The sequence below is a fragment of the Bos taurus genome, chromosome 2 (genome assembly GCF_002263795.3).
Source record: "Bos taurus isolate L1 Dominette 01449 registration number 42190680 breed Hereford chromosome 2, ARS-UCD2.0, whole genome shotgun sequence".
Lineage (NCBI taxonomy): Eukaryota > Metazoa > Chordata > Mammalia > Artiodactyla > Bovidae > Bos > Bos taurus.
The window spans coordinates 53,103,883-53,129,256 of record NC_037329.1 but is presented as its reverse complement, the minus strand read 5'-3'; the positions used below and the strand labels follow the sequence as shown (position 1 = coordinate 53,129,256).

The 25,374-nt window shown below is 39.1% G+C and overlaps 1 protein-coding gene across 2 annotated transcripts in view; it reads left to right on the top strand.

The window, feature by feature from the left end:
* Window positions 1-25,374, top strand: part of ARHGAP15 (Rho GTPase activating protein 15) — a 698,504-nt gene that overhangs the window by 533,101 nt on the left and 140,029 nt on the right. For both annotated transcript variants that reach the window (XM_024977977.2, NM_001105003.2), the window contains 1 exon segment: window positions 20,870-21,004. In XM_024977977.2, the coding sequence (XP_024833745.1) occupies window positions 20,870-21,004 (135 nt within the window).

The window sequence follows — 25,374 nt, the reverse complement described above, 5'->3', positions numbered from 1 at the left end:
CTCCTTCCTGCTCCATCAACATTTGCTCCATGCCTGCACTCTCACATGAAAAGCATTTGCATTTTCCATTTGGTATTCTCTTTCGCTGGTACTAGCACCATAATTGGAGAAGGCAATGGCACCCCACTCCAGTACTCTTGCCTGGAAAATCCCATGGACAGAGGAACCTGGTAGGCTGCAGTCCATGGGGTCGCTAAGAGTCAGACACAACTGATCGACTTCACTTTCACTTTTCACTTTCATGCATTGGAGAAGGAAATGGCAACCCACTCCAGTGTTCTTGCCTGGAGAATCCCAGGGACGGGGGAGCCTGGTGGGCTGCCACCTATGGGGTCGCACAGAGTCAGACACGACTGAAGTGACTTAGCAGCAGCAGCAGCACCATAATTAGCACTTGGAACTATATATCCAGGTAAAGATGTAGTCCTGAGGGAAGAATGTAAAAAGTACCTAACTGCATAGAAACAAGGCACTAGAAAAAATGTAAAACATAGCACCTCATGTCAAGGTGCTTGAAATCCACAATTGAAAATAGGACAGGTCCCAGGAAAAAACTCATAGATAATCCCAAACTGACAGTTATACCAACATCTACTACTATGAAGCAGATTCAGGACACTTGAGGTAAAGCCACTTTTGCCTTCCAGCATAAAGAGGTGGAATTAATTGACCACAAGGAGCTAGTTGAGACCTTGCTTAAAACCATTCATCTATAACTTTCAAACAACCTGTGCTTCAAATTTGAAATGGTTTTGCCATTTTTTAATCCCTGAATGCTGTCTTTAACCTAGGTATGCTTTAAAAGGGCTTCCCTGGTAGCTCAGCTGGTAAGAATCTGTCTGCAATGCAGGAGACCCCAGTTCGATTCCTGGGTGGGGAAGATCCCCTGGAGAAGGGATAGGCTACCCACTTCAGTATTCTTGGACTTCCCTGGTGGTTCAGACAGTGAAGAATCTGCCTGCAATATGGGAAACCTGGGTTCAGTCCCTGGGTTGGGAAGATTCCCTGGAGGAGGGCATGGCAACCCACTCCAGTGTTCTTGCCTGGAGAATCCCCATGGACAGAGGAGCCTGGCAGGCTACAGTCCAGAAGCCTGGCAGGGTACAGTCCATGGAGTCACAAAGAGTTGGAATATTTGACTCAAAGACTTGATTCAAATCCTGACTCTCCTATTTACAATATTTGTATAGTTATTTCACTGAACCCCTATTTATTGTCTTCTAAAATGCAGAGAATGCTAGTAATAACTTTTCCCCAGATTGTTGTGTTAAATGAGATGCTGAATGTGAGTGTGTTTTGAATGTGATGAATGGTATTAACATAATCTGTTATATTTTGCTCCAATTAGTTTAGTAGCTTAGTAATTTCTTAAATTATTCAGATAACTACCCTTTTAACACCCAATTTGATCTCTGTGGGTGCTCAGCTCATATCAGGTAATTAACAGTGGAATAGAAAAGACATTTGGCATTTATAACAGTCCTTGGACTCCTGTATATAGACAGCCTTTATTTCTTCTTGTCACTGTGTTTATGAGACATTCATACCCAAACTTAAAGCCAGCACTGTAAAGAACTTTTCAATGCCAGAAATCCCATATGGTTTTGATGTAAGTAAAAGGTATACATTTCCCTCAGGGTCAAGTCTAAAATTTGGACCACTGCAGGCTTTGACCACATGTGTAAGGATCCACAAAACCTGTGATCTTACCTACTGCAATCATATGCCTTTATTTACTCCACTTGTGTCCTTTGAATAGGTATACTTCTAGCCAAACACAGTAGAGGAGAAGGTTAAATGATATTAGGATAGTCCTTACAGATGAAAATACCACATTAAATGTCTTGACATAGTGCAACAGAATTACAAATATAGACATAATTTAAATCTATATAAGTCATCAATGTGGAGTGTTCTTTTAAATTACTTTCTTCTCCCAAATGAAATGTCAGTCATTTTTAGTTTTGATTTTTGCAAATTTTGAAAAGTTTTTTTTTACACATCATAATTACTGCAGATACTTTTCAATCACACTGCTATAACTTGGGAGGAGAAGTAGCAGTAAAATTCTACTATGTTTCAAAACTTCACTGTGTCTTCAGAATTCTACCATGTGAATCAGAGTCTAAGGTGACTCAAAAAGAGACTAGAGAGTCTCAGCAGAGACCTTCAGATCTCACCTTTTTCATTGGAACTTTTTATAACACTTGTGTCTGAACTTTGACTATTTGCCAGAGAAACTTTACTTCCTAGAGCAAATATCCTGATATTTTAGAACCAGAGATGTCTCATAATTTTGCACACATCTATGCATTATCAAAAGCCCTGTGAATTACTAGTCATTTAAATACCAGTTATCTACTTTTTGCTGATTGTTTTTTCATTGTAATTGCTCCCATTTCCCGTCTTGACCTTAATGTTTCAGAGAAAGGAAGGCATCCCACAATAGAGAGAGTGATCTTTCATTTGTGAGCTGCAAAGCTTCATAGATCCTAATTTGGCAGTATGTTTGCTGCAAAGCCTTGGAATGCTGTTTTGCAGTTTCAAAAGTGATCATACTCAGCTTCCCAGAATTTTTTATGCCTGGAGGATGCCACAAGAACAAGGGTAGCCTTGTTAACAGTTGCAATCTCTCGAAAACAAGATAGGATTTGGATATAAATCATCACTTCAGCTCACAAAGCTATGTTCTCCACCCCACTAAAGGATTGCATTTACATGTAAAATGGTTAATACTGATCTCCACTAGAACTCCTAAATGGAGGAATGTAGCTGCCATGTGTTCAGTGACTTTGGGGTTAGGGAAGAATGACATCATCAAATTTAAGCATATTATCGGGCTGACATAGAGGCACCTTGTTTTCTCTTCTGTGCATAGAGCAAGGATTGTGTTCTGAGTCTTGACTTTTTCCTCCCAAGGAATACCTTTCTACCCCACTTCTTAGCAGCTGCGATATGAAGGGTTGAAAATGTCACTTCAGCTAATGATGAATGATGCTTGACCTCCGTATGGGTTACTCCGAATTTTACGCAATGCTAAATTAATATGAGAGATTCCGACTCAAAGGACTTTGGCTGTTACGAACTGCTCTGAGGATGGAGTTGCGTAAAGCAGGCAGTAGCTTCAGGGTTTTTGTTGTTGTGTCCTTGGTGGTGGTAGAGGGGTGGGGGCGCTCTAGAAGCAAGGTAGAAGACGCAGTGTGCTAACACTTTCATGTCTTTTCTCCTGTGACATTAAGATCTTTTCATACTGGAAATATTGTCAGTAGCAGAACCAGTTTGTGAAAAAAAATTCTCAAAAGGGCAACTGGCCCACATGTCTTTGTTGTTTTTATTTGAATATAATTAATTATGTAAAGCAATAGTTAGTGGAAGATTAACAATTAGTAGATTCTGTCAAGTAGTCACACGGAAATTACTAACTAATTGAACGACTGGTCCTCTATTGTATCAGAAAGCAATGCTGAGTGTCATTCTTTTTATCTTTCTACTTTGTTGTTTTCACAGATCCCCTTGTTCTAAGATGTATGTTTCACAGCAGACTAATAAATAAATAACCCTGGTTGTAATTTCATAGCATGCAAAAGGGTTTGAAATAAAAACACCTGCTTTAATTAGCATTATGGTTTGTTCACTTTAAAAAAAAAAAAGTGATAATCCTGATGCAGTTAGCTGACATTTTTAAAGCTTTGAATTTCCATCTGTATCTTATATTATGATGTTTCAGGATTGTCATGAGTTAATTATGTTAACTTGGGAAGCATTGCTTGCATTTAGAATGAAAAACTTCAGCTTGAATAGACAGAAAAGCAGATGCTATCTTTCTTGTCAATTGCTTTGTTGTGGGCTGCCTTGCAACTTTTCATGTATTTCTGGATCTAAAGGGAAGTGTAAATCTCTATTTATTTTAAGTTTATCATAAACTACACAATTTCAGTATTCTTCTGTTTTGGCTGTACGTGTCTTGTGTATCCTTACATACATCACTTTCCTGCCCCCAAATCCAAAAACCCATGGTCAAATTATCTCTTCTTTAATTCTTAATTTGTTTTGTTGTGCCTAGCCATTATGGAGATTAGAGCATAATAAAATTGAAGAATAGGACAAGGCTACATGGCTTGATCCTTTTTTCAGTTAATTTTTCTACCACCTTTTTTTTGCTTTTGTACATCAACCTTTTAAACAGTGCAAAAATACGTGCAGCATCTGGGCACAACAAGGCATGTTAAGGATGGAGTAGACACTCTAAGTAGGAATTTCCATGCTTTTGTGAGCTTAATGTTCCTTTAACGTAGAGAGCAGCTGTGTTTATGTCAATAATTACACTTTGAAATAAGTGCATGTACATGTGTTTCTTTATGGGATTAAGGATGTTAGGGATGGCCTTCCACAAAAGATATTTGTGCCTCCCATCTCTACCCAGAAAGTTCCTACAGTATTCTAAGCCAAGTTATACTGTTTGAGATTCTGAACTATTACTCTGGACAACTGGATTCAAGTTTCTAACATACAGATTATTGGATTGTGCTTAGTGCTCAATCACTTCAGTCAAGTCCGACTCTTAGTGACCTCATGGACTGTAGGCCACCAGGCTCCCCTGTCCAAGAGATTCCCCAGCCAAGAATACTGGAGTGGGTTGCCATTTCCTCCTCCAGGGAATCTTCCCAACCCAGGGACTGAACCCATGTCTCCTGTGTTGGCAGGCAGATTCTTTAGTACTGAGCCACCTAGGAAGCCCACTATTGGACTGATATGCTTGTAGTTTTCTGTTTCCTCCCTGCTCCACACTGGTTCTCCCTTATTCTCTACCCTGCTCTGTACCCAGGATCTAACTTATATGTACCACTTCACCAAGGTCCTGTTTACCAAAAGGCTTCCCACCAGATTGAACCAGAAGGAGGCTTCTGCAGAACAGAGGGTAGGAGGAGACAATGCAAGAATGCTCCGATTCTTAATGCTTAATCCCCAAATCAGGCTTCGTAGGTGGCACTAGTGGTAAAGAACCTGCCTGCTAATGTAGAAGTCACAAAAGACGTGGGTTCAATCCCTGGATCAGGAAGATCCCCTGGAGAAGGGCATGGCAACCTAACCTGTATTCTTGCCTGGAGAACCCCATGGACAGAGAAGCCAGGAGGGCTACAGTCCATAGGGTTGCAAAGAGTCGGACACGACTGAAGCATCTTAGCACGCATGCATGCACAATCCCCAAATTAGTGTCATAGAAAATAAATCCGCAGCTTTCAAAGGCAAGTGAGATCAAGCAGAAATGGATCACTCTAGGGAGGATTTTCGGAGATGGCAATGGCAACCCACTCCAGTACTCTTGCCTGGAAAATCCCATGAGTGGAGGAGCCTGGTAGGCTGCAGTCCATGGGGTCGCTAAGAGTCGGACATGACTGAGTGACTTCACTTTCACTTTTCACTTTCATGCATTGGAGAAGGCAATGGCAACCCACTCTAGTACTCTTGCCTGGAGAATCCCAGGGACAGGGCAGCCTAGTGGCTGCCGTCTATGGGGTTGCACAGAGTCGGACACGACTGAAGCAACTTAGCAGCAGCAGCAGCAGCAGCAGGGAGGATTTTGGGAGATGTGAAGGCTTCCCTTTGGGCTTTAAAGAATTGGTAGGATGGAGTAGAAGGAGGGAGGGGATATGATAGCTTAGGGTCCAGAATGAGAAGGAACCAAAGTATGGAGGGTACAGAGTATAGCTTAACTTTTCTGGGGAACAGAAAGAATACCAGCTTAACAGGAACAGATGTCAGGGGTCTGAGTGAAGAGGAAAGTTAAGATTAAATGGCAGGTTGGGTCATGTATTAATAGTAGAGGCCTTGAATGGATGGAATGAGAAATCGTGGTCTTTAAAATACATGACAAACGTGTGCTCAATCTATAGACCCAATCTGTGAATGATATGTATTGTGGAGGTTTATTCAAGTGCCTTATCACACATTCAAATTAACTTTTGGCTGTTCTATCCCTTAAAAATAGCTCTGTTCATTAAAGGAAATGTAACCTAGATTTTCAGAAAACTAAAACATAATGTTCCTAAAATCATGTCATGCCTTAACCAAGAGTCATCATTTAGTACTGTCTTCCTAAAACCTTTTGGACTAATGTGGAGTGTTATAAATCTGACAGGTTATTTGTAGTTGGTATGATTGCAAACTATCAACTTCAGACTATCAAACAACAAATTGATAGTTTGCATAGACATGACTATTGAGCCTGGGAAACACCTATCACTCCATTATGTTTCATTCCCCTCAACTTTAGATGTATTTTACCCATAAAATTTACAACATAGTGATCGTTATTCAGCACCAGTTCAGAGAACACTGGGTTTGCAGTGATTGGTGTTCTTTAGGACAGATGACCTGAATCACAAAGTGTGACTTATTCCGTGTACTTAAGACTGCTGCTCCTCCGCTAGAGACAAAACTGCTGTGGAGTTTACCTTGTCAAGCCAACTAATTTGTGTAGATGCTGATTTTTGGAACTTAAGTATTAACACAAGAATCTATGTTTAACACAGATTCCAATTTGTTGGTTGGATATTAACCAATCTGTTGGTTGGATATTCCTTTCAAATCAGTCTGGAGCTGTTTGCTTTTAAACTCATATAAAAAGAATTATATTCTGACTTCCAGGACATAAATTTGAGTGGTACCCTTCTCTTCTTGCTCTGTTTCTACATGACAATTTGTCTCCCTTATTATCTTAGTCTTGCAAAATAGTTTACAAGTGAGGAAACAATGTTAAAAACTTACTGTGACACTAACTTCCTGAGTGAACTTGAGCTAGTTAATTTCTCTGGTCTTTAGCTCTTCACATGTTAAGTTAGGATAGTACTACCTTGCTTGGTTGCTATGGAAGTTAATTAAGATCATGTGTGTATGTAAAGTACATCTCGCAGTGACTGGCACATGATAGAAACTAACTTAACAGCTTCTGTTGTCATTACTGTAGTTATCATTACTATTTAACTCTTACTTCTATGTTGATAATTCTCAAATTGACCTATTTAATCTTTATCCCCTTTACTAAGCTTCATGTTCAAATATACAAATGTCTATATGGACATTGCCACCTGGAAATGCCAGTAGCATTGCCAAATCAAACTCATACTCCCTGGCATCTTCTTGTTGAGAACGAACTGAATGAATAAAAACTCTTCCTCGGTGTCTAATACGTGACAGCTGTATCAACACACCAACATCCTTCTAGCTAGAAACAATAGTTTTACCTGATTCTCTTTTCCCTTTACCACCACTGTTTTCATTAAATTTTAAGTCCTTTTATCCTCAACCTTTTCTTTGAATTTCTACAAAGACTACGTAATTCTGGCCTTCATGGTGCCTCGGACAATTGCAATGGCTTCCTAAATAATTTACATATTCTTATCTTTTCATCTCTCAAATACTATGTCCACTAAAATACACTCTGAGTGACATATATCCCCACTCAAACTTTTAATGGGTCTCTCTTGTCTAAAGAACATTTAATCTCTTAACATGACAGTGAAGCTATCCACTGATTTCCAAGCTAAGCTCTCGTCACCTTACACAACCCACTTCAGCATGCATGCATCAGAATCACCTGGAGTACTTGTTAAATCACAGATGGCCAGCCGCACCCCAGAGATTCTGATTCAGTAAGTCTGAGGTATGGTTCATTAATTTTCATTCCTAACATTGTCCTATGTGATGCCAATATGGCTGGTGCTGAGACCACATTTGTATGACCAGGGCCTAGAACATCTTTCTTTCCCCATCTCAGTCCATCAAAATCCAATGAATCCCTTACTGCCATTGAATGAACCAGTTCATACTCTGTGCTAGCACAGTGCCTAAGGGTTCTAAAGGCTTAGAACCAGATTACTGGACTCTAGCTAAATATCTGCGTGAACCTGGATAAGTTACTTAATACTGGACCCATTTCCCTATCAGTAAAACTGGAAAAAATAATAGTGCTTATAGCGTATGTTGATGTGAAAATAAATGAACGTATGTGAAGCACTTAGAATAGTGCCTGAGAAGGACTCAATTCTATTATGTTACCTAGTAGTTCATATCTTTAATCTAACACTCCACTTAGCATATTATGACATTTAGAGTTTGCAGAACAAAGTCCTTTACTAGATATTAAGCACCCTGAAAACAGAGACCACATCTCCATGAATTCCCAGAAACATAACCCCAGGCCTAGCACTTTATAGAAATTAAGTATAAAAACCTTTCAATTCAATTGAAATTCAGAAAAGATTGCAAAGAAATCTTAAGTAAAACTCTTCTAATCAGTAAACAAAACCATCCATTTGTTTTTCCCTTATCATAAAGATGCATAAAAATGCGGTCAGTTATTAATAATACATTGAAAGTAGGTTTGCCTTTTCCTTTGACTTTTCTAAACTCTATAATTAAAACAGCTTCAAATTGAAAGATTGTAAAGAAGAAATTAATCTTATTGGTAAGTAAAAAAGCAAATCCCATGGTTGATGATAGATATGACCTGTTAGCAATAGTTCCACTTTTATACTTCCTTCTCTTACAATCAGCGTGTGGAGACCAGCATAATCCAATTAATTGTAATTCCCTTTTGTAGAGTCAGTAAAGTAGTGCATGATACTGAAACACCATTGAAGTCTTATCTCTGGTCAGATAATCCACACGGATTTTCCTTTTCCAACTACCAGCAGGTTTTTATAAACTTCAGGAAAATAGAATATTTTGACTTCCTTGAACTTGTGATAAATGTGATACACAATAATTGTCTCTGAACTTTAATCCTTTGTATATGCCTAGCCATCAGTTTTCTAGGCTTCTTTCTCTGCTGTACAATGGTTTCATGAATACACCTGAGTTTTTCTCTATCTCCTGACTGCATTTAAAATATTGTTTTTCCACAGTGAATATGCAGTATTTTAACACAACAGAGCATCTCAACTAAGCTGTTTGCTGCTGGTACCTCTTGGACACATAACCTCTCATCCATATACTCCTGATCCGTCTTGCTCACTCCTGGCAAAGCACAGGAAAAATTATAACAATATGCTGAAATAAAAGTTATGTGACTGTGCTCTTTCACACACAGAATATCTTACTGTACTCATTTAATGCCTTTTCCATCTTAACTAAAGTTCAGCAGTTTGAGGTGCAACAGTAAAACTAGCATGAATTTATGTTTCCTTTTTCACAATTTCATGGACAAAAGGTCTGTTCTTAAACATCAATCTTAGTAACTTCAGCATACAACTTTTTTTCCTTTCCTTATTAAATGGAGGACATTTACCCTTTCACTCAGAGGAAACACATTATAGCATCTCTTTGGCATATCCAAATTGCCAGCATCACCAGTCTTGTGTTTGGGGGCCAGTATTAAGGAAGGGTGTCTTGCACACAAGCCTCTGATATTATGGCAGCCAGTGTGGTCGATTGGGATGGCTACCGGGTGACCGATGGAGGCTACACTAGACAAAAGGGAGATTCAGGGCCCTGGGAGTGGGGAGGGAAGGGGACAAATCAGGACTGCGTGAGATTTCATCACACCACTCAGAATGACTTAAAATTTATTTCTAAAATTTATCATTTAATATTTTCAGACTGTGGTTGATGGCAGATACCTGTGGAAAGCAAAACTAAGGATGAAAGAGGACTGCTGAGGCTAAGTTATTTAGGGTGTGCCCCCAGAGTAATGGGCTTCCCAGGTAGCACAGTGGTAGAGAATCCACATGCCAGTGCAAGAGAGGCAAGAGACACAGGTTCGATCCTTAGGTTGGGAAGATATCCGGAGGAGCAAATGACAACACACTCCAGCAGTATTCTTGCCTGGAAAATCCTACAGATAAGAGGAGCCTGGCCAGTTACAGTCCATGGGATTGCAAAGAGACACAACTGAGGACACAGGCACGGCCTGGAGTAATACGATTACCAGGCTAGGATGAGTAACATACTAAATGGACCTGAAATGAAGCTGAATGTAGGCCAGAGTGAAGATCAGCAGCACAGACGTGGGTGACCTCAGGAACCATAGGCAAAAACTCAGGAGTGAGGGCCCCAGATGTGTTTTGTGTTAAATCAGAAGAGAAGAAAAGCAAGAAGAGTACCTAGTTGAAGAAAGCTGTGTCTTTCCACTAACATCACTCCAGTTTCCTCCACTAACTTTCTTATGTGAGAATGTGTGGTGAAGTTAGCCTGAGTACATCTCTACTCTGCAGAGAAAAGGGAGAGGCTCGTATAGGCCAAAACTGCCTAGGCTGCTTGGAAAGGTGTCTTAGTACTAACAGTTCACCTGAGACTATAGAGAATGATGTCTTCTGTCTTTCTACAAAAGGAACTGTAGATAACTCTCAGACTTGGACATTTATATAGTTATCATCATCATCTTTATTAAAAAGGTACTTAGTAAGCAACTAATTGAGCATGTCTTTGTACTAATGAATTGAATATAAAATTAAAAGGAGTAGCTCCTTTCCTAGAGACAGCATAATTCTAGTACTAATGTTAAAAAACTTAAGAATTGTCATATTTCAAGAGATTATATACCATTTCTTAGATATCTTACAATCCTCATTCTGTCATTATAACTGCCTTCCCCACCCGTACCTCTTGCACTTAGCACATTTGACACATATTAGGTGTTTTATTTTTAATGAGTGAATGTATTAACTTGATTGGTAGTTTTGTTTCACTTTGCGCTATAAATGTAATACTGAAATTGATGTATAACGATGGAATTTCATTCATTCATTTCATTTTCAGCATGCTAATTCCTTTTTCTTTTGACTTTGTTTCTATTTAGATTTTTATTTCATCAGAAAACAGTCACTGTTGTTGGGTTTATTTTTTTGATTTGTACTTACCGTTGACCCCTGAGCACTGAGGGGATTAGGTGTGGCAAAACTTCCATGCAGTTGAAAACCGGAATATAATTTATAATCCACCCTCCATATGCGCAGTTCCTCTGTAGCCATGGCTCTGCGTCTGCTGATTTGACCAAGTGCGGGTCATTTAGCACTGCAGTATTTGAAAAAAACTTGTATATTAAGTAAACCCTTGCAGTTCAAACCCAGGTCGTTCAACGGTCAGCTGTATTATTGTTATATATTTGTTAAGCATCAATTGTTTATCAGTTCTTACTTAAAGAGTCAAACTTTTCTTTTCATCAGAAGTTACATCTCTTATGACAGTACAGTAAAAGGAGTAATTTAAGCCAGATATTATAAAAGATTCTGAAAATATTTGCCAAAGTCTGACTGACAAAGATAATACTCAAATAAATTTTCTAATAATGTATAACAAGCCTATACTAGATCTTTTATATCTCTTCACTGAATTCTCACACAAAATTAGGAGGGAGAGATAACAGTTCTCATTGGACAAGTAAGGAAACCAGTATGTTAAGCAATATCTATATATATGCACATACCTACAATAGACATATTATCTGTATACGGGTATTTATAGACCTTAGTTATATTTATTTCCTAGATATCATTATGAGATATGTTTTGACCTGACCTTCTGCTTGGTATTTACAAATGTAATATAACTCAGAGAGAACAAAAAGCGATAGTGTTGAAACTTAGAGCCGATAACGAAGAAAACTTTCAAAAATGACTTGAAATTTAATCCTATGGATTCTCTACCCTTTGGCGTATGTAATGTATGAAATCATCCATGGAATTTGAGTGAATTCAGAATCTGTTTGGAGAAGATGGTCAAATAAAATGAACCATTGTGTATAGTGTCTGCAGAGCACAAAAAGCCTTTGACTGCATGGAAATAAGAGCAGTATTGGAAGCTCTGAGTGAGAAAGGAATTAAAGAAGTATATATTGGTATCATGAAAGGTATCCTTTTTTAAAATTTACGATCCTAACAAAGTCAATTCATTTTTATCATTGTTACTGTTGTTAGAGTCTGAACAGGGCTACCTCCCCTCGGATGCCTAGACAAAAAAACCTAGGAGCCAGGAGAGAAAAGTAATGTCCATAACAGCCTTTTATAAGGTGGCATTATACATGGAGTTACGATGGGAAGATGCTGTATGTTATGCCATTATAAATTAAAGATGCAAAAGCAGTGACACGTTTGTTATAGTTTCCATCTGTGGTGCCTGCTTCACAAATTTCAGTTGTACCTATTTATTATGTTATTATTTACATTCAAATGAAATCTGAGGAAAAACAAAAATAAGGCATAGTCATTCTTGACTCAGTTCTTGTACTGGTTAGCTGGGGAAGGATAGATAGAGTAGAAGGCTGCTCCACCACCATCAAAGAGAGTCACTAAAGACATTTCATTAGCCTGTGACATTATTTGCATGCCTTGGGCTTCTTAAGTGATTTCCAAAGAAATATACACAGCATGAAGTCTATGGAAAGCAAGCTAAAATGGCATACCAAAATACCCCAATTTATTTTCACTTAACCCAATGGAGTTAAGAAATAGAAGCTTTCATGAAAGAGGCTTTAGCATGTTGGAAAATTTCTGCTTATTTTCTTGGCTCCTCCCTTTTCCTTACTACAAGGAGGCCACACAAAACTGAATTTGGTAAACCAGGTGGCAGAAGTGTCCATTCTCTATATGGATCAAGCCATCTCTTTTTATAGTAGAGCAACCATTTTCAAATGTATGTCTTCTAATAGCTTCCTGCAGGTTACTGTGGTAAATAGTAAGGAATAAATTTCTTTGGTTTTGGAATATAAAATTATATATTTAAAACAACTTTCTGCCTTCTTTGATAGATAACCACGGCCATAGGGAGTTAATTTGGCTTGCATTGAGATCTTGTGCGTGTGTGTGTGTGTGTGTGTGCGCACGGGCGCTCGAGTATGCACAATGTCAGTCGCACACTGCTTGTGCAACTGCTTGCCACCCCATGGACTATATAGCCCACCAGGCTCCTCAGTCCATGGCATTTCCCTGGCAAGAATACTGGAGTGGATTGCCATTTCCTACTCCAGGGGATCTTCCCGACCCAGGGATCGAACCTGCTTCCCTTATGTCTCCTGCATTGGCAGGCAGATTCTTTACCACTAACACCACCTGCGAAGCCCAAGATTTCCAGAGAACAATTTTAAATGTTCCTTAGTATTTCATGTCTTGGGCTATAGCAGCAATGAAGTATTTCTACTTTAGAAGTAGTAGCTGGAAAAAAGAATGAGTAAGAAAATAGCAATCATGATTTTATTGTCTGGTAGTCATGCTAGAGAGTATCCTGCATGTGTATAGAGCAAACCATTTGAAATAGTTAGGTTGAGCCTGAATAGGCAAGAAATTCTTCAACTAATTCAAATTTCAAATGCTTTCTCTGAATCTAGATAATAATTTTTATTTAGTTTGAATTACTTAAACAGCTATTTCTGTTGTCTACCATATTTCATATGTGACACGGCCCATGATTTGAGAAAATGTCTAGATATGATCTAGGAACATGATGTCTTTCTCTGCACAGAAACTTTGCGTTGGGCATTGTATTCATTCTCTAGGGTTGCCAGAACAAAGTATCATAGACTAGGAGGGATGGGGGGCTAGGGGATTAAACAATGGAAATGTATTTCCTCTCCGACCAGAATCAAGGTGTTGGCAAGGTTGCTTTCTTCTGAAGCTTCTCTCCTTAGCTTGTGGATGCCTGTCTTTTTCTTATGTCTTCACATGGTCTTCCTTTGTGATGTCTAGTTGCCCCTTCTTATAAAGAAACCAGTCATATTGGAATAAAGCCATCCATGTCACCTCATTTTACCTTAATTACCTCTTTAAAGGCCCTATCTCCAAATATGGTGGGGTAGTGGTCATGTATGGATGTGAGAGTTGGATTGTGAGGAAAGCTGAGCGCCAAAGAATTGATGCTTTTGAATTGTGGTGTTGGAGAAGACTCTTGAGAGTCCCTTGGACTGCAAGGAGATCCAACCAGTCCATTCTAAAGGAGATCAGCCCTGGGAGTTCTTTGGAAGGAATGATGCTAAAGCTGAAACTCCAGTACTTTGGCCACCTCATATGAAGAGTTGACTCATTGGAAAAGACTCTAATGCTGGGAGGGATTGGGGGTAGGAGGAAAAGGGGACAACAGAGGATGAGATGGCTGGATGGCATCACCGACTCGATGGATGTGAGTTTGAGTGAACTCTAGGAGATGGTGATGGACAGGGAGGCCTGGCGTGCTGCGATTCATGGAATCGCAAAGAGTCGGACACAACTGAGTGACTGAACTGAACAGGAGTTTGAGACTCCAAGTTATTCATTGGAGCAGTGTGGTGGTGGGGGCACAATTCAGCCCATAACAAACATAAAGCACATTTCGGGGGTGAATTTGTCTCTGCTTTAAGGTCAAAAAGAGTATTATTCTAGGGGACAGGAATAAGATGGAAAATGCCTAGAACCTACTTTATTTTCACTTGAATAAAATTTCTGAGCACCTGGCAAAGCCCTCTCTTTGAGGTATCCAAAGCAGCCTCAACAGTTGTAGCTCTAAAAAGGCACCAAATACAGCTCCTAGTATGTAGTCTCCATTCAAGCTACAATTGTTGAGTAAAAATTAAATAAACTAGCAAATTAACTGGTCGACCAGCCTAATTTTCTAAGATAACGTCCCCACCAAAGTCTGATGTTCCCAAGGAATTACAGAGGTCCTTTAGTGGGTGCAGGATGCAAAGAGGATGGTTTTGGCACAAAGTTTACATATCGCTGTGTTTGAGAATTTGGAACCTCTCTAATCCACCAGAAATCAGATTGAACTGTCACTTTAAAGAGCTAACACGACAGGAAAGGTCGAGCTAGTTGGATGATTCACCCAACTTCCTTTTGATCCACCCCTTTAAATGCTAAACTAAAAATCAGCTGTATCCTTATAAACGGTATGTTTCATCCACTCATATCTAATCTTCCAGTTTGATTTTATGGCCAAACATATTATTATTTTTTGGATCAATTGTCCCTATGACATCTCTTTCATTCATGATGTGACTTTCATGTACCCAGCAGGGCTTTCCGATAAGGTTTCCAAATGGTCATCTGTGCTGGAAGCAGATACCATATCCTTTATGAGAGTTTCACGATGTAATAGGTTCTTGTCACTGTATTAATGATATCAGAGCTATTCTCTCTGTATCCTGGTAAAGTTGGGCTGTCTTTTCCTCTTTTTTTTTTTATTACACCAGTAAAATAAAAGTTGGAAAGGGACTTTAAAACTGCCGTGGAAAAATTACAAGGCAAAAGTGTACTTGTCTTTCAATACACAAAGATGCTCATCTTTATTCTTATGTAACTATTCTACTCTGGAGAGTCCAAGTTTGTCTGCAGCTTCATGTCAACCAACCCTAGGTTAACACAGTGCCTTTATTTAAAGTCAGACAATGTTGCAACTTTGAGTTATAGCAAGTCTGTAGAGCAATATATAATACGAGAAGAGAGTGGTGATTAAGCTATTAGTGATATTTATTTATTTATTTTTGACTGCAATATGTCTTCATTGCTGTGTGTGGACTTTCTCTAGTTGAGGCAAGCGAGGGCCACTCTTCCCTGCGGTGTGTGGGCTTCTCTTTGTGATGGCTTCTCGTTGCGGAGCATGGGCTACAGGTGTACAGGCTTCAGTAGTTGAAGCACATGGGCTCTGTAGTTGTGGCTCATGGGCTCTAGAGCGTGGCTCAATAGTCGTGGTACACAGGCTTAGCTGCTTCAAGGCTCGTGGAATCTTCCTGAACCAGAGATTGAACCTTTGTCTCCTGCATTGGCAAGAGGATTCTTAACCACTGAACCACCAAGGAAATCCTATTAGTGATATTTAAATATTTCTTTTTCCATGGAAATTATCATGACATTCTGTGGTTCTCAGAGATACACCTTTCAGTTCTTTTTAAAAAGAGGTAATTTCTAATAGCTATTGTCAAAAATGTTTAATTTCAAATATAGTGGATTTTTAGCTAGATATAGGTAAGTTTTTATTTAAAAAAAGCAAGTCTACAAAAAACCCTTTAAGGAAGGACATTTCAAGATAGACTTGAATGCTTGGATACAATGTTAAAATATATTTGTTGTGGTATCTTAAAAGTCACAGAGTGACTTTGGATTTTGGAGCTTAAGCTGTCTTCAATTCTGTTTAAATGGTTTAAGCCAAAAGCCGTAACCAACATGAATTTACAATAACCTGATTAGAGGGCCAGGAGAAACCAGCACAGATTATTGGTGTGATGATTGTGAGGTGTCTTGACTCAACCAGACTTCTTCCCAGTACTGAACTCCAGCATGTGAAGTTTTTGTTGAGCTCCTATGACAAATTGCATCATGCTGAGGCAAATCCTCTAAGACAATCAGGATGGTTTATGATGTTTGCTCAGTATTTCCATTACTTTAATCCCTAATATATTTTGCCTTTTGGGCCTTTATTCACCTTCCCCATCACAATGGCATCTTGGATATGCTTGAGGTTTTTTTGCTTTCCAAATGTTTTTCAGATACATTTTCTCATTTGATACAAATGACTATCCTTCTAAATATATTTATTTCACAAATAAATAGATACACAATAAATTAGCGGTAAATCCAGGCCTGGTGTTTTATATAATCTCTTTCTCACTCTATCATGTTTCCTCTTCACTCTAGCACCACATAGTAATTTGCTCCATCTTCTGTCCCATTCCTAATGCATTCTTTTTATTGCCAGTTTGCTTTATATCTATTTATATAAAAATCTGTGTCTTCTATAAATGAGTAATTAGGAAAGATCAGAGTCAGGTCACAGGTAAAAGCATAGCCTCAAGTAAGATATTTAGGGATAAAAATAAATAAAAATCACTATCTTTGAAGTAATAGTCAATCCACTATGACTGGCAATTACCATTTACTTGCCTTTATCTTTTCAGCTTCTGCAAGCCAGGCTTAGCCTGACCATAGTGGTTTGAAGAGAGACTGATTGGCTCCTTGGGCTTCACGGGTGGCTCATTCGGTAAAGAGTCTGCCTGAAGTGCAGGAGATGCAGTTTCGATCCCTGGGTTGGGAAGATCCCCTGTAGAAGGAAATGAAAACCCACTCCAGTATTCTTGCCTGGGAAATCCCAGGGACAGAGGAGCCTGGTGGGCTACAGTCCATGGGGTCGCAAAAGAGTCAGACATGACTTAGAAACTAAGAAACAGCAACAAATTGACTCCTTATCCTGGGTTTATAACTTGTCAGCCGTGGAAATTTTACTTAATCTATACATGCTTCATTTTCCCTGTCTGTAAAATAAGCTGATGATAACAATAGCATAGACCTCATTATTGAAAAAAAATTATATAAAAAAAATGTAAAGTGCATAGCATAGTCTCTAGCATGGTGTAAGCATCAAATAACTATTGGTTATTGTTTCTGTTGCAAAGATTCCCTAAAATATAGTCATCTGAATTTTGTTCTGTAACAGATTTTTATTTTGTCAATAATAATTACCAGATCTTAATGTTGAATGTGTTAGTTACTCATTCATGTCCTTGCGACCCCATGGACTGTAGCCCACCAGGCTCCTCTCTCCATGTAATTCTCCAGGCAAAAATACTGGAGTTGCCATTACCTTCTCCAGAGGATCTTCCTGACCAAGGGATCAAACCCAGGTCTCCTGCATTGCAGGCAGATTCTTTACCAAATGAGCCACCAGGGAAGCCCCACCAGCACTTAAGTTCATGTTGAAGAAACCTCAATATGCACATATCTAGTTTTCTATTTCTCTATACACCAAAGGTAAACTTCACAAATCAACGTTTGTTGAGTAACTTTTATAGACTCTTACAGAATCCATTGTTTTGGTTCTCCACTGGGGGATCACTTTGTACCCCCAGGAGATATTTGGCAATACCTGGAGACATTTTTCATCAGCACCATTGGGAAGTGCTGCTGGCAACCAGTTGGCTGAGGCCAGGGATGCTACTAAATACCATAGCATGCACAGGACAGCCCCCGTTACAAAGAATTATTCAGTCCCGAATGTCAACAGTGCTTCACTACAGAGAAATCATGCTCGTTTGAAAAGAGGGGAACAAGAAGACATCATCACTGCTAACAGATTTGTAAGAAAATGCCTATCAGATAATACAAATGTGTTCATAATGATACCTGTTAACACAGAGATGAGTGTCACTTCATCTTCACTACAGATTGCATTCATGAGAAGGCATATAAATATGGACCCAACTGTGTGTTTAGATAAGTATCAGTGGTCTTGAAAAATATGCCTTAAAGTCCTCTGTTTTACAAAGAAATCTTAACCTTGGTTGTTTATGGAAAAACTTAATATAAAAATTAGGTATTATATACCAAAAGACTTTCCAACTACTTATCATCTTATTTATTGAAGCTACTTGTTGGGGGGCTATACATGGTCTTTTTAAAATGAAGACCACATAATAGGAATGTTAGTTTAAGTAACACAAGTTGATATTGATATTATATGGCATTTTGAATGGATATAATCAAATGGTGTTGATTGAGTGGTAGATTTTCTTTTTTATGTATATTGAAATATTTCATTTTCAAAATCAGTTGAATTAATTGATGTTTATCTGAAGGTGACAAACATGACTGGCATCTATCTTTGGTTATGCAATTGTTTGCTTGCTCAAAATAAAATCATCCTGTTTTTTAACCTGCTAAACTTAAACGTATGCAGCAAAATAGCGTTTTGTGTTGGACTTTTGTACTCTTAAACCTATGCACCAAAATGAATTTTTGTGTGGATTTTTGTGATAAATTTTTGGTAGAGATAGTTGTGCATGTGAGCATGTGTGTGTATGTGTGTGTTTGTGTGTATTTAGTTTTCCACTTAAAGTTCAGTGCCAAAGCTACCGTACTTATACATTTTCTAAATGTGCTTTAAGCAATAAGTTGTACAACATTTTTAGAACATGTGTTAAGCTATTTCTCTAAGAATGAAGCTCTTAACAAAACATAAGCACTCTGCATGAGATCTTAGCAGCAAAGTGCTTAAAAGATAAAGTAAGAATTGGTACCATGGGAAGAACACCAGCTGTAGAGCGCACAGGTCCATTATGAGAAGTATGGTAGTGGGTAGGGAGAAAATGATTTAATCAGGAGTAAAACCAATTTTATTATAAGGGCACGCAGGGGGTGTGGCACCATAGTGAGAGGGACATTTCAAAATATCTGACAGATTTCAACAATGTGAAAACCCCGTTCTTTAAAGTGACAGTAAACCCCATCAGGTCTCCCTTTTTGATGCTATTGTTAACAGTTGACTGTTTAAAGCTGGCCTGCTAGGATGCTGTCGTCCTATTTCAATAGTGTGTAGCCAAATAAAAGACTAATTGTTGAAATACAATCAATCAAAAATGATTGCAGGGCAGAAAGAAGGTCTCCTCTGCTGATTTTGTTGTGGGTCAAATTATTGTGTTATGATTGAGGTAGGGATGGAGACTGAAAGGGAAGAAGAAAATAGCCCAGCTGAAATAAACAGATTCACCTTCATTCCTTCTCTTTGCAAACAGCCAGTTGAGCAGGAACGTCACTTACCAGCCCTGGGAATAATAATCCATTTAGAAAAAAAAGATCTGATAAAGATTTCAGCTAATATTTTTAAAAGGACATGAACACTATTAGCAAAACAGCCCATGCAGAGATTCCCTACAGTGACAATTCTCAGCTTTTCTTACATTTTTGGTGCAAAGTCTCCTCTGCATTCATAAACCTGACACAAGCTGGCATCTAAATGTGAGCGCAAGACATCGGTAAAGACACACAATTCCAGTTGACCAAATACCTAGTAAGTTCTTGCCAGGATCCTCAGCTTTCCTGTTAACCCGCAGGTTGTCCAAAATGATTAGCCTCAGCTTTCATTAAGCCCAGAATCCAAAATCTTTTCTGTGTTGTAACGTTCAGAAAGACAAATACCGTGTTTCAGCAGCAATGCTTGCATGCCTGCTTCCTTTTAGTTGTATGTAAAGGTGTCACTTTCAGACATTATTGCATCCACTTTTTGAGTGAGAATGGTTCCAGTCTTTCATACTGAAGACGAAAGAGAAGGAAATAATTGCCCAGACTCTTTTTATTTCTTCTGAGAACTTTATTGGGGCCTTTATTGCCTTTAATATTTAAATGTCTCAACTCACTCAAGCTTCCCAAGCAAACATTTCCGTTGTTTCTAAGAGGAGTTGGTGAGCACTTGTGGTTTGTCTTTAGTGTGTTATCATTTTTGACAGCTTTGCATAGCCTACGTAGGCCAACAGGGGTCTGTCTAATATTGTTGCTGGGCACATTTTCCTCGCTGAGATGAAAACTAAAAAAAAAAAAAAAAAGATATTTTTGAAGCGGTAAGAAGGAATTAATATCTTTTCTCACTCAGTATTCTATTCCTTGCTGACTTTATATTCAGCAAAAAAAGGAAAAAAGTGTTACCCATTATTCCCTTGTACATAGCAAGGCTAACACATGTAAAGCAATAACTCATTTTCTATTGCCATGTTTAGCATATGTCTCCTGTTGGCTCAGCAAGGCCTTTAGGCCGGTCCCTTGAGCCAGCCATCATTGGCAACTCTTAGCCCCTCGGCCTCTAAACCAAATAGCTTTGAATCATGTTGAGCTGTGATGCTAATTTTCATACTGATGCATTATGGGAATAAATGTATCTGACATACTGTGTCAATGGCACTGTCTCTTTGTGTCTCTTGTTTTTTTGTTAGCTGCATTCCTACAGATGGTATTCCATTGAAAATGTTCCCTTCCTATGGAAAAAAGGGGAAAAAAAAAAAAACATGCACAGCACCAAACCTCTAGGTGCAGAAGGCTGTTAACGGTTGCTGATGATAGTAGGCAAACATTAACATAATAATTAGTGTCTTGTAATTGTTTCATTAAAACCAGTTGTTCCATTTCTCCTCGTGTTTTCCCAGAAGAGAAGCTGAATTTGGACGACAGCCAGTGGGAGGACATCCACGTTGTCACCGGAGCACTGAAGATGTTTTTCCGGGACTTGCCTGAGCCGCTCTTCCCTTACAGTTTCTTTGAGCAGTTTGTGGAGGCGATCAGTAAGTACCTGATACACAGGAATGGCTGGTGCAAAAACCTGGTGGTGTGGAATTATTATTAAGTTAACAATAAGAATGGCGAGAGTAGCAATCAGGGCGATGATAATACCCCCAGTGCTCCACAGCTTTCGTTCTAGTTTTGGTGTTTCTAATGGCTTATTCTTATTTCTGCAATATTATCTGAGTATTTTTAAAAATTAAGGAAAAAAAAAGAAGACATCCTGTTTAGTGTGGCTGATTTTCAACTAAGCCTCCTTAAATGAAAATAGCTTCTTATACAATCTGCTTTATTTTTTTCTAGTTGTTGTTGTTTTAAAACTTTTTATTTTATACTGGAGTATAGCTGGTTAACAACATTGTGATAGCTTCAGGTAGACAGCAAAGGAACCCAGCCATGCATATACAAGTATCCATTCTCCCTCAAACTCCTCTCCCATCCAGGCTGCCACATAACACTGAGCAGAGTTCCTTGTGCTCTACACCAGGTCCTTGCCCACAATCTGCTTTAAAGGGGTCACCTTCCACATCCCCAGCCCCTACCTTTATACTTTGGGAGTTACGGTGAGTTTAACTGATTACAAGGGGATTTTGAAAAAGAACTGAAGTGAATTAAACATTACATTTCATCAAAGAGGTATTAAATCGTCAACTGAGACATTACCTTCTTAAGGGATCGCTCACCCTACACCCACCAACACTAGGAAAGAGTTGGCTACAGTTTGCTTATGGACATTGTGAGTATCAATTAAGTTATGGAAGGTTTCTTCTATTAAACTGGTGGCTTTGGGGGAGGTTGAGTTGTATCATTATCCAGTAGTCATTGTACACTCCATGAAGCTTCCTTTTTGTTATCTTCTCATTCATAACACACACACACACACACATGCTTAAGGAAAAACTAATGAATAAATGAATGAATGAACAAATGAATGAAAATCTTTCCAAATGTGAGGCAACTTCCGCTATTGATTCTTGAAGCAACAGCGACTAGTACATTTCTAAATTTAATATTAATATCTTAGGGTATACTTACTATGATTATGACAGCTTGGAAAAAGTTTCCTGGCAAGCAGGCTGATTCAAGGAGGAAAAAAGAAAGAAGAAAGAAAGGTAAAATTAAAAAGCTTGCAAGCCTGGCAGGAGCTTAATTAAAGTCCAAATGAGAAAAATCTCTGAGAAAAAAAAAATGCTCTGCTTAGGAGGTCTGATCTTGGATGGCTGTGTGTACAGCATTCCCATTAGGGGGAGTGGGATACGGGGAGCCTGTTGGAAACAGCCCCTCAATATGCTCTTTTATTCTGTTTTTCATTTCACAAAAGTCTTCACGCTTGTTTAAAGCTCTGGCAAAATGATATCAAGAGGAATAAAGCAGAGTTTATTCTCCCAAGGTCTTTTTCTTGCTGCCTGCTCACAATTTCAGATGATGTTGCTGTTGTTGAATAGAGGAACAGTGCTTTAAATATAGGTTTTGAAGTGAGGCTGGAACTCTTATCCCCTGTCAGATTTTTTATTTCATGAGTCCTCTGTTTCTCAAGAAGAACAGTATTTTATAGTTCCCAGGCTCTCTTAACGTCTTTTTAAAAGGAAGAATAAAGACAAAAATAAACAAGCCTGAATTTCCATAACAGTTTATTCTGATATGGAAGGTCAGTCATAAGGCTAGGACAGCCTTCCAGTAAGACGTTGGGGGCTTCTGCATTTGGGTGGTGCTAGTGATAAAGATCGTACCTGCCAATGAGGGAGATATAAGAGAGGCGGGTTCAATCTCTGTGTCAGGAAGATATCCCTGGAGGAGGGCATGGCTATCGACTCCAGTATTCTTGCCTGGGGAATCCCGTGGATTGAGGAGCATGGCAGGCTGAGTCGCACAGAGTCAGATATGACTGCAGCAACTTAGCATGCACCCATGTACTCTGATTCTATATATCTAAAGAAGTCATCGGAGAAGGCAATGGCAACCCACTCCAGTACTCTTGCCTGGAGAATCCCATGGATGGAGGATTCTGGTAGGCTGCAGTCCATGGGGTCGCACAGAGTTGGACAAGACTGATTCGACTTAGCAGTAGCAGCAAAGAAGTCATACAAATTTCACATCGAAGTCTCCATACTTTTAAGTGAGAATTGTCTCATTTGGAAGCATACTCGTGCTTGTGCTGATCTGAGGGCGATGATGTAATATACCCATCATTTGAAAGTGAAAGTCTCTCAGTCGTGTCCAACTCTTTGTGGCCCCCTGGACTATACAGTTCATGGAAAAATCTAGGCCAGAATACTGGAGTGGGTAGCCTTTCCCTTCTGCAGGGGATCCTCCCAACCCAGGGATCGAACTCAGGTCTCCTGCACTGCAGGCGGATTCTTTACCAGCTGAGCCACAACCCATCATTTAAGCTTCCTTATTTAACCTGATTCTGAAGATGTTAGGCAAGCCATTCCCTTAGTCTAAGGATGTGGAAAGCAGGCCCTCAAACCCATGTGAGGTTGTGTCCTTTGAATTTCCGTAAAAAGTAAGGCCATCTCTGGACTATCCTAGACTCAGCTCCAAACTGGACAGAATTTCAGAAACACTGGCATGGTCAGAACTTAACAAAGCAGAAGTGAGGTAGAGCAGCATGCTACTGTGATATATGGCTATTGCAATGATTTTTTCCAACTCCTATCAAAAAGGCTATGTTGAGAATGAATGAGAAAGTATTTTAGAACATCCCTTTAAAGATGTAAGATACTGAACAAATGCTAACAGTGTTTCTTCAGATCAACTTTGTTTAAGAAAGTGATCTAGAAGGAAAAAGAGAGGAGTTTTTCATTTTTCAAGGCAAGGAGAATCAATCTCAACAATCTTGGCTTACCTAACTCATGCAGTACTTAGTATTTTTTTCATATATAAAATGGAGGGACTAACCAAGAGGTTAATGTGGTTGAGAAATATGTTGGAAAGGGACATATGTTTGCTAATCCATGCATTTTTGACATAACCTTGACATTAGTTCTTGAATTCTTAACTCAGCTCGAAGTTGTAGTTAGTATTTAAATATCCTTAAGCAATAGGAGAGTGGCCACATAGTTGCTTGGAAATGGCAAAACCACACCAGAGGAGGCACTGTTACCCAACGTGCACTAACTGAGTTAAAAAAAAAAAAATTGAAACTGTAAATACATTCTTATCCATTGCAGAGAGGTGCTGGCTTTATCATAGGGCTCACTGCTTCTTGTGAAATCTATATTGTGAGCTCAACAGACCTCCTCATGAGGTCTTAACTTTTCATGAAAAGGAACCAGCCAGGTAAAGTAATTCCCCAGGGGAGATGTCCATATATGCTGGCTCTGGGCTTCTTTGACCATCTTCTTTTGTCACTTCTTTGCTTTGTACCTGTGGAAGGTTGACCCTAGCCAGCTGTATTACAGAGAATGCTACCACAGTCAAAGGAAGTGGCCAGTGGTAGTTGGCAGAGGGAGAGGGAAGGAAAAGATAACCCAGTTTTTTAGTTTATCCTCCACCCCTCTCTCCCTTTCCCACCCACCTTCCTCAGGTAGCTTCCCTACCCAAGGATCCATCTCCTCCATGTCTTTAGTCCATTCTGGCTCCAGCTTCCATCTGGTGATGGGGACACTCCTCCATTTGCCCCTCTAGCTGGGTAGTGGCTTTCTGCAGTCTCTAGTTACTTGGTTACTACACTCTTCCTTACTTGGCTCTCAGCTTCTTTACCACATGGGTAATCAGTTCCCTCTATTGGCGTCAATGCTTGAAGCGATGTCTGGTCACTGATTAGTCACTAGCAAATGTCATGCCAGTCAATGTCATGGTTCAGGTAGCTATAAAAGTATTTCCCTTTACTGCCTCACTACCTCCAAGCCCAGTTTGTGAAGGCTTAATGTTTCTCTTTGGTCACAAATTGAGAGATCTTCTGTTATGCTTTCATGACAGAGTTAAAAGGTGAATAGACCAAAAAGAATTTTGCATCCAGCTGTAATGCTCTGCTCCTGAAGAAGAAATATTATTTCATGTAAGATCAATTAATGATCATTTGTGCTGTTTGAAATACTGTTAGTTTTTATTATATGTTTGAAAGTCATCATTACATATTCCAAGAAGAGGGAACAGAAGGCATTTACTTTTTTAAGTAGTTTCTTTTTGGACCAAAAACAAACATTAATATGATAAGAACCTGCAATTGCCATAGTGATCCCTGTCTAATAACACCCATTGGGGTAACAAAAACACCTGCGATTATTTTATATTTCAGAATCCAAGTACTGCAGCTATTGATCTGAAATTCTATACCTGAGGTCAATACAACTGGGTCACCTGCATGTTATTTCGTAGGGGATTTAACCCACTGACTACTAGGAAATTAATTCCCTGGAAATAACTT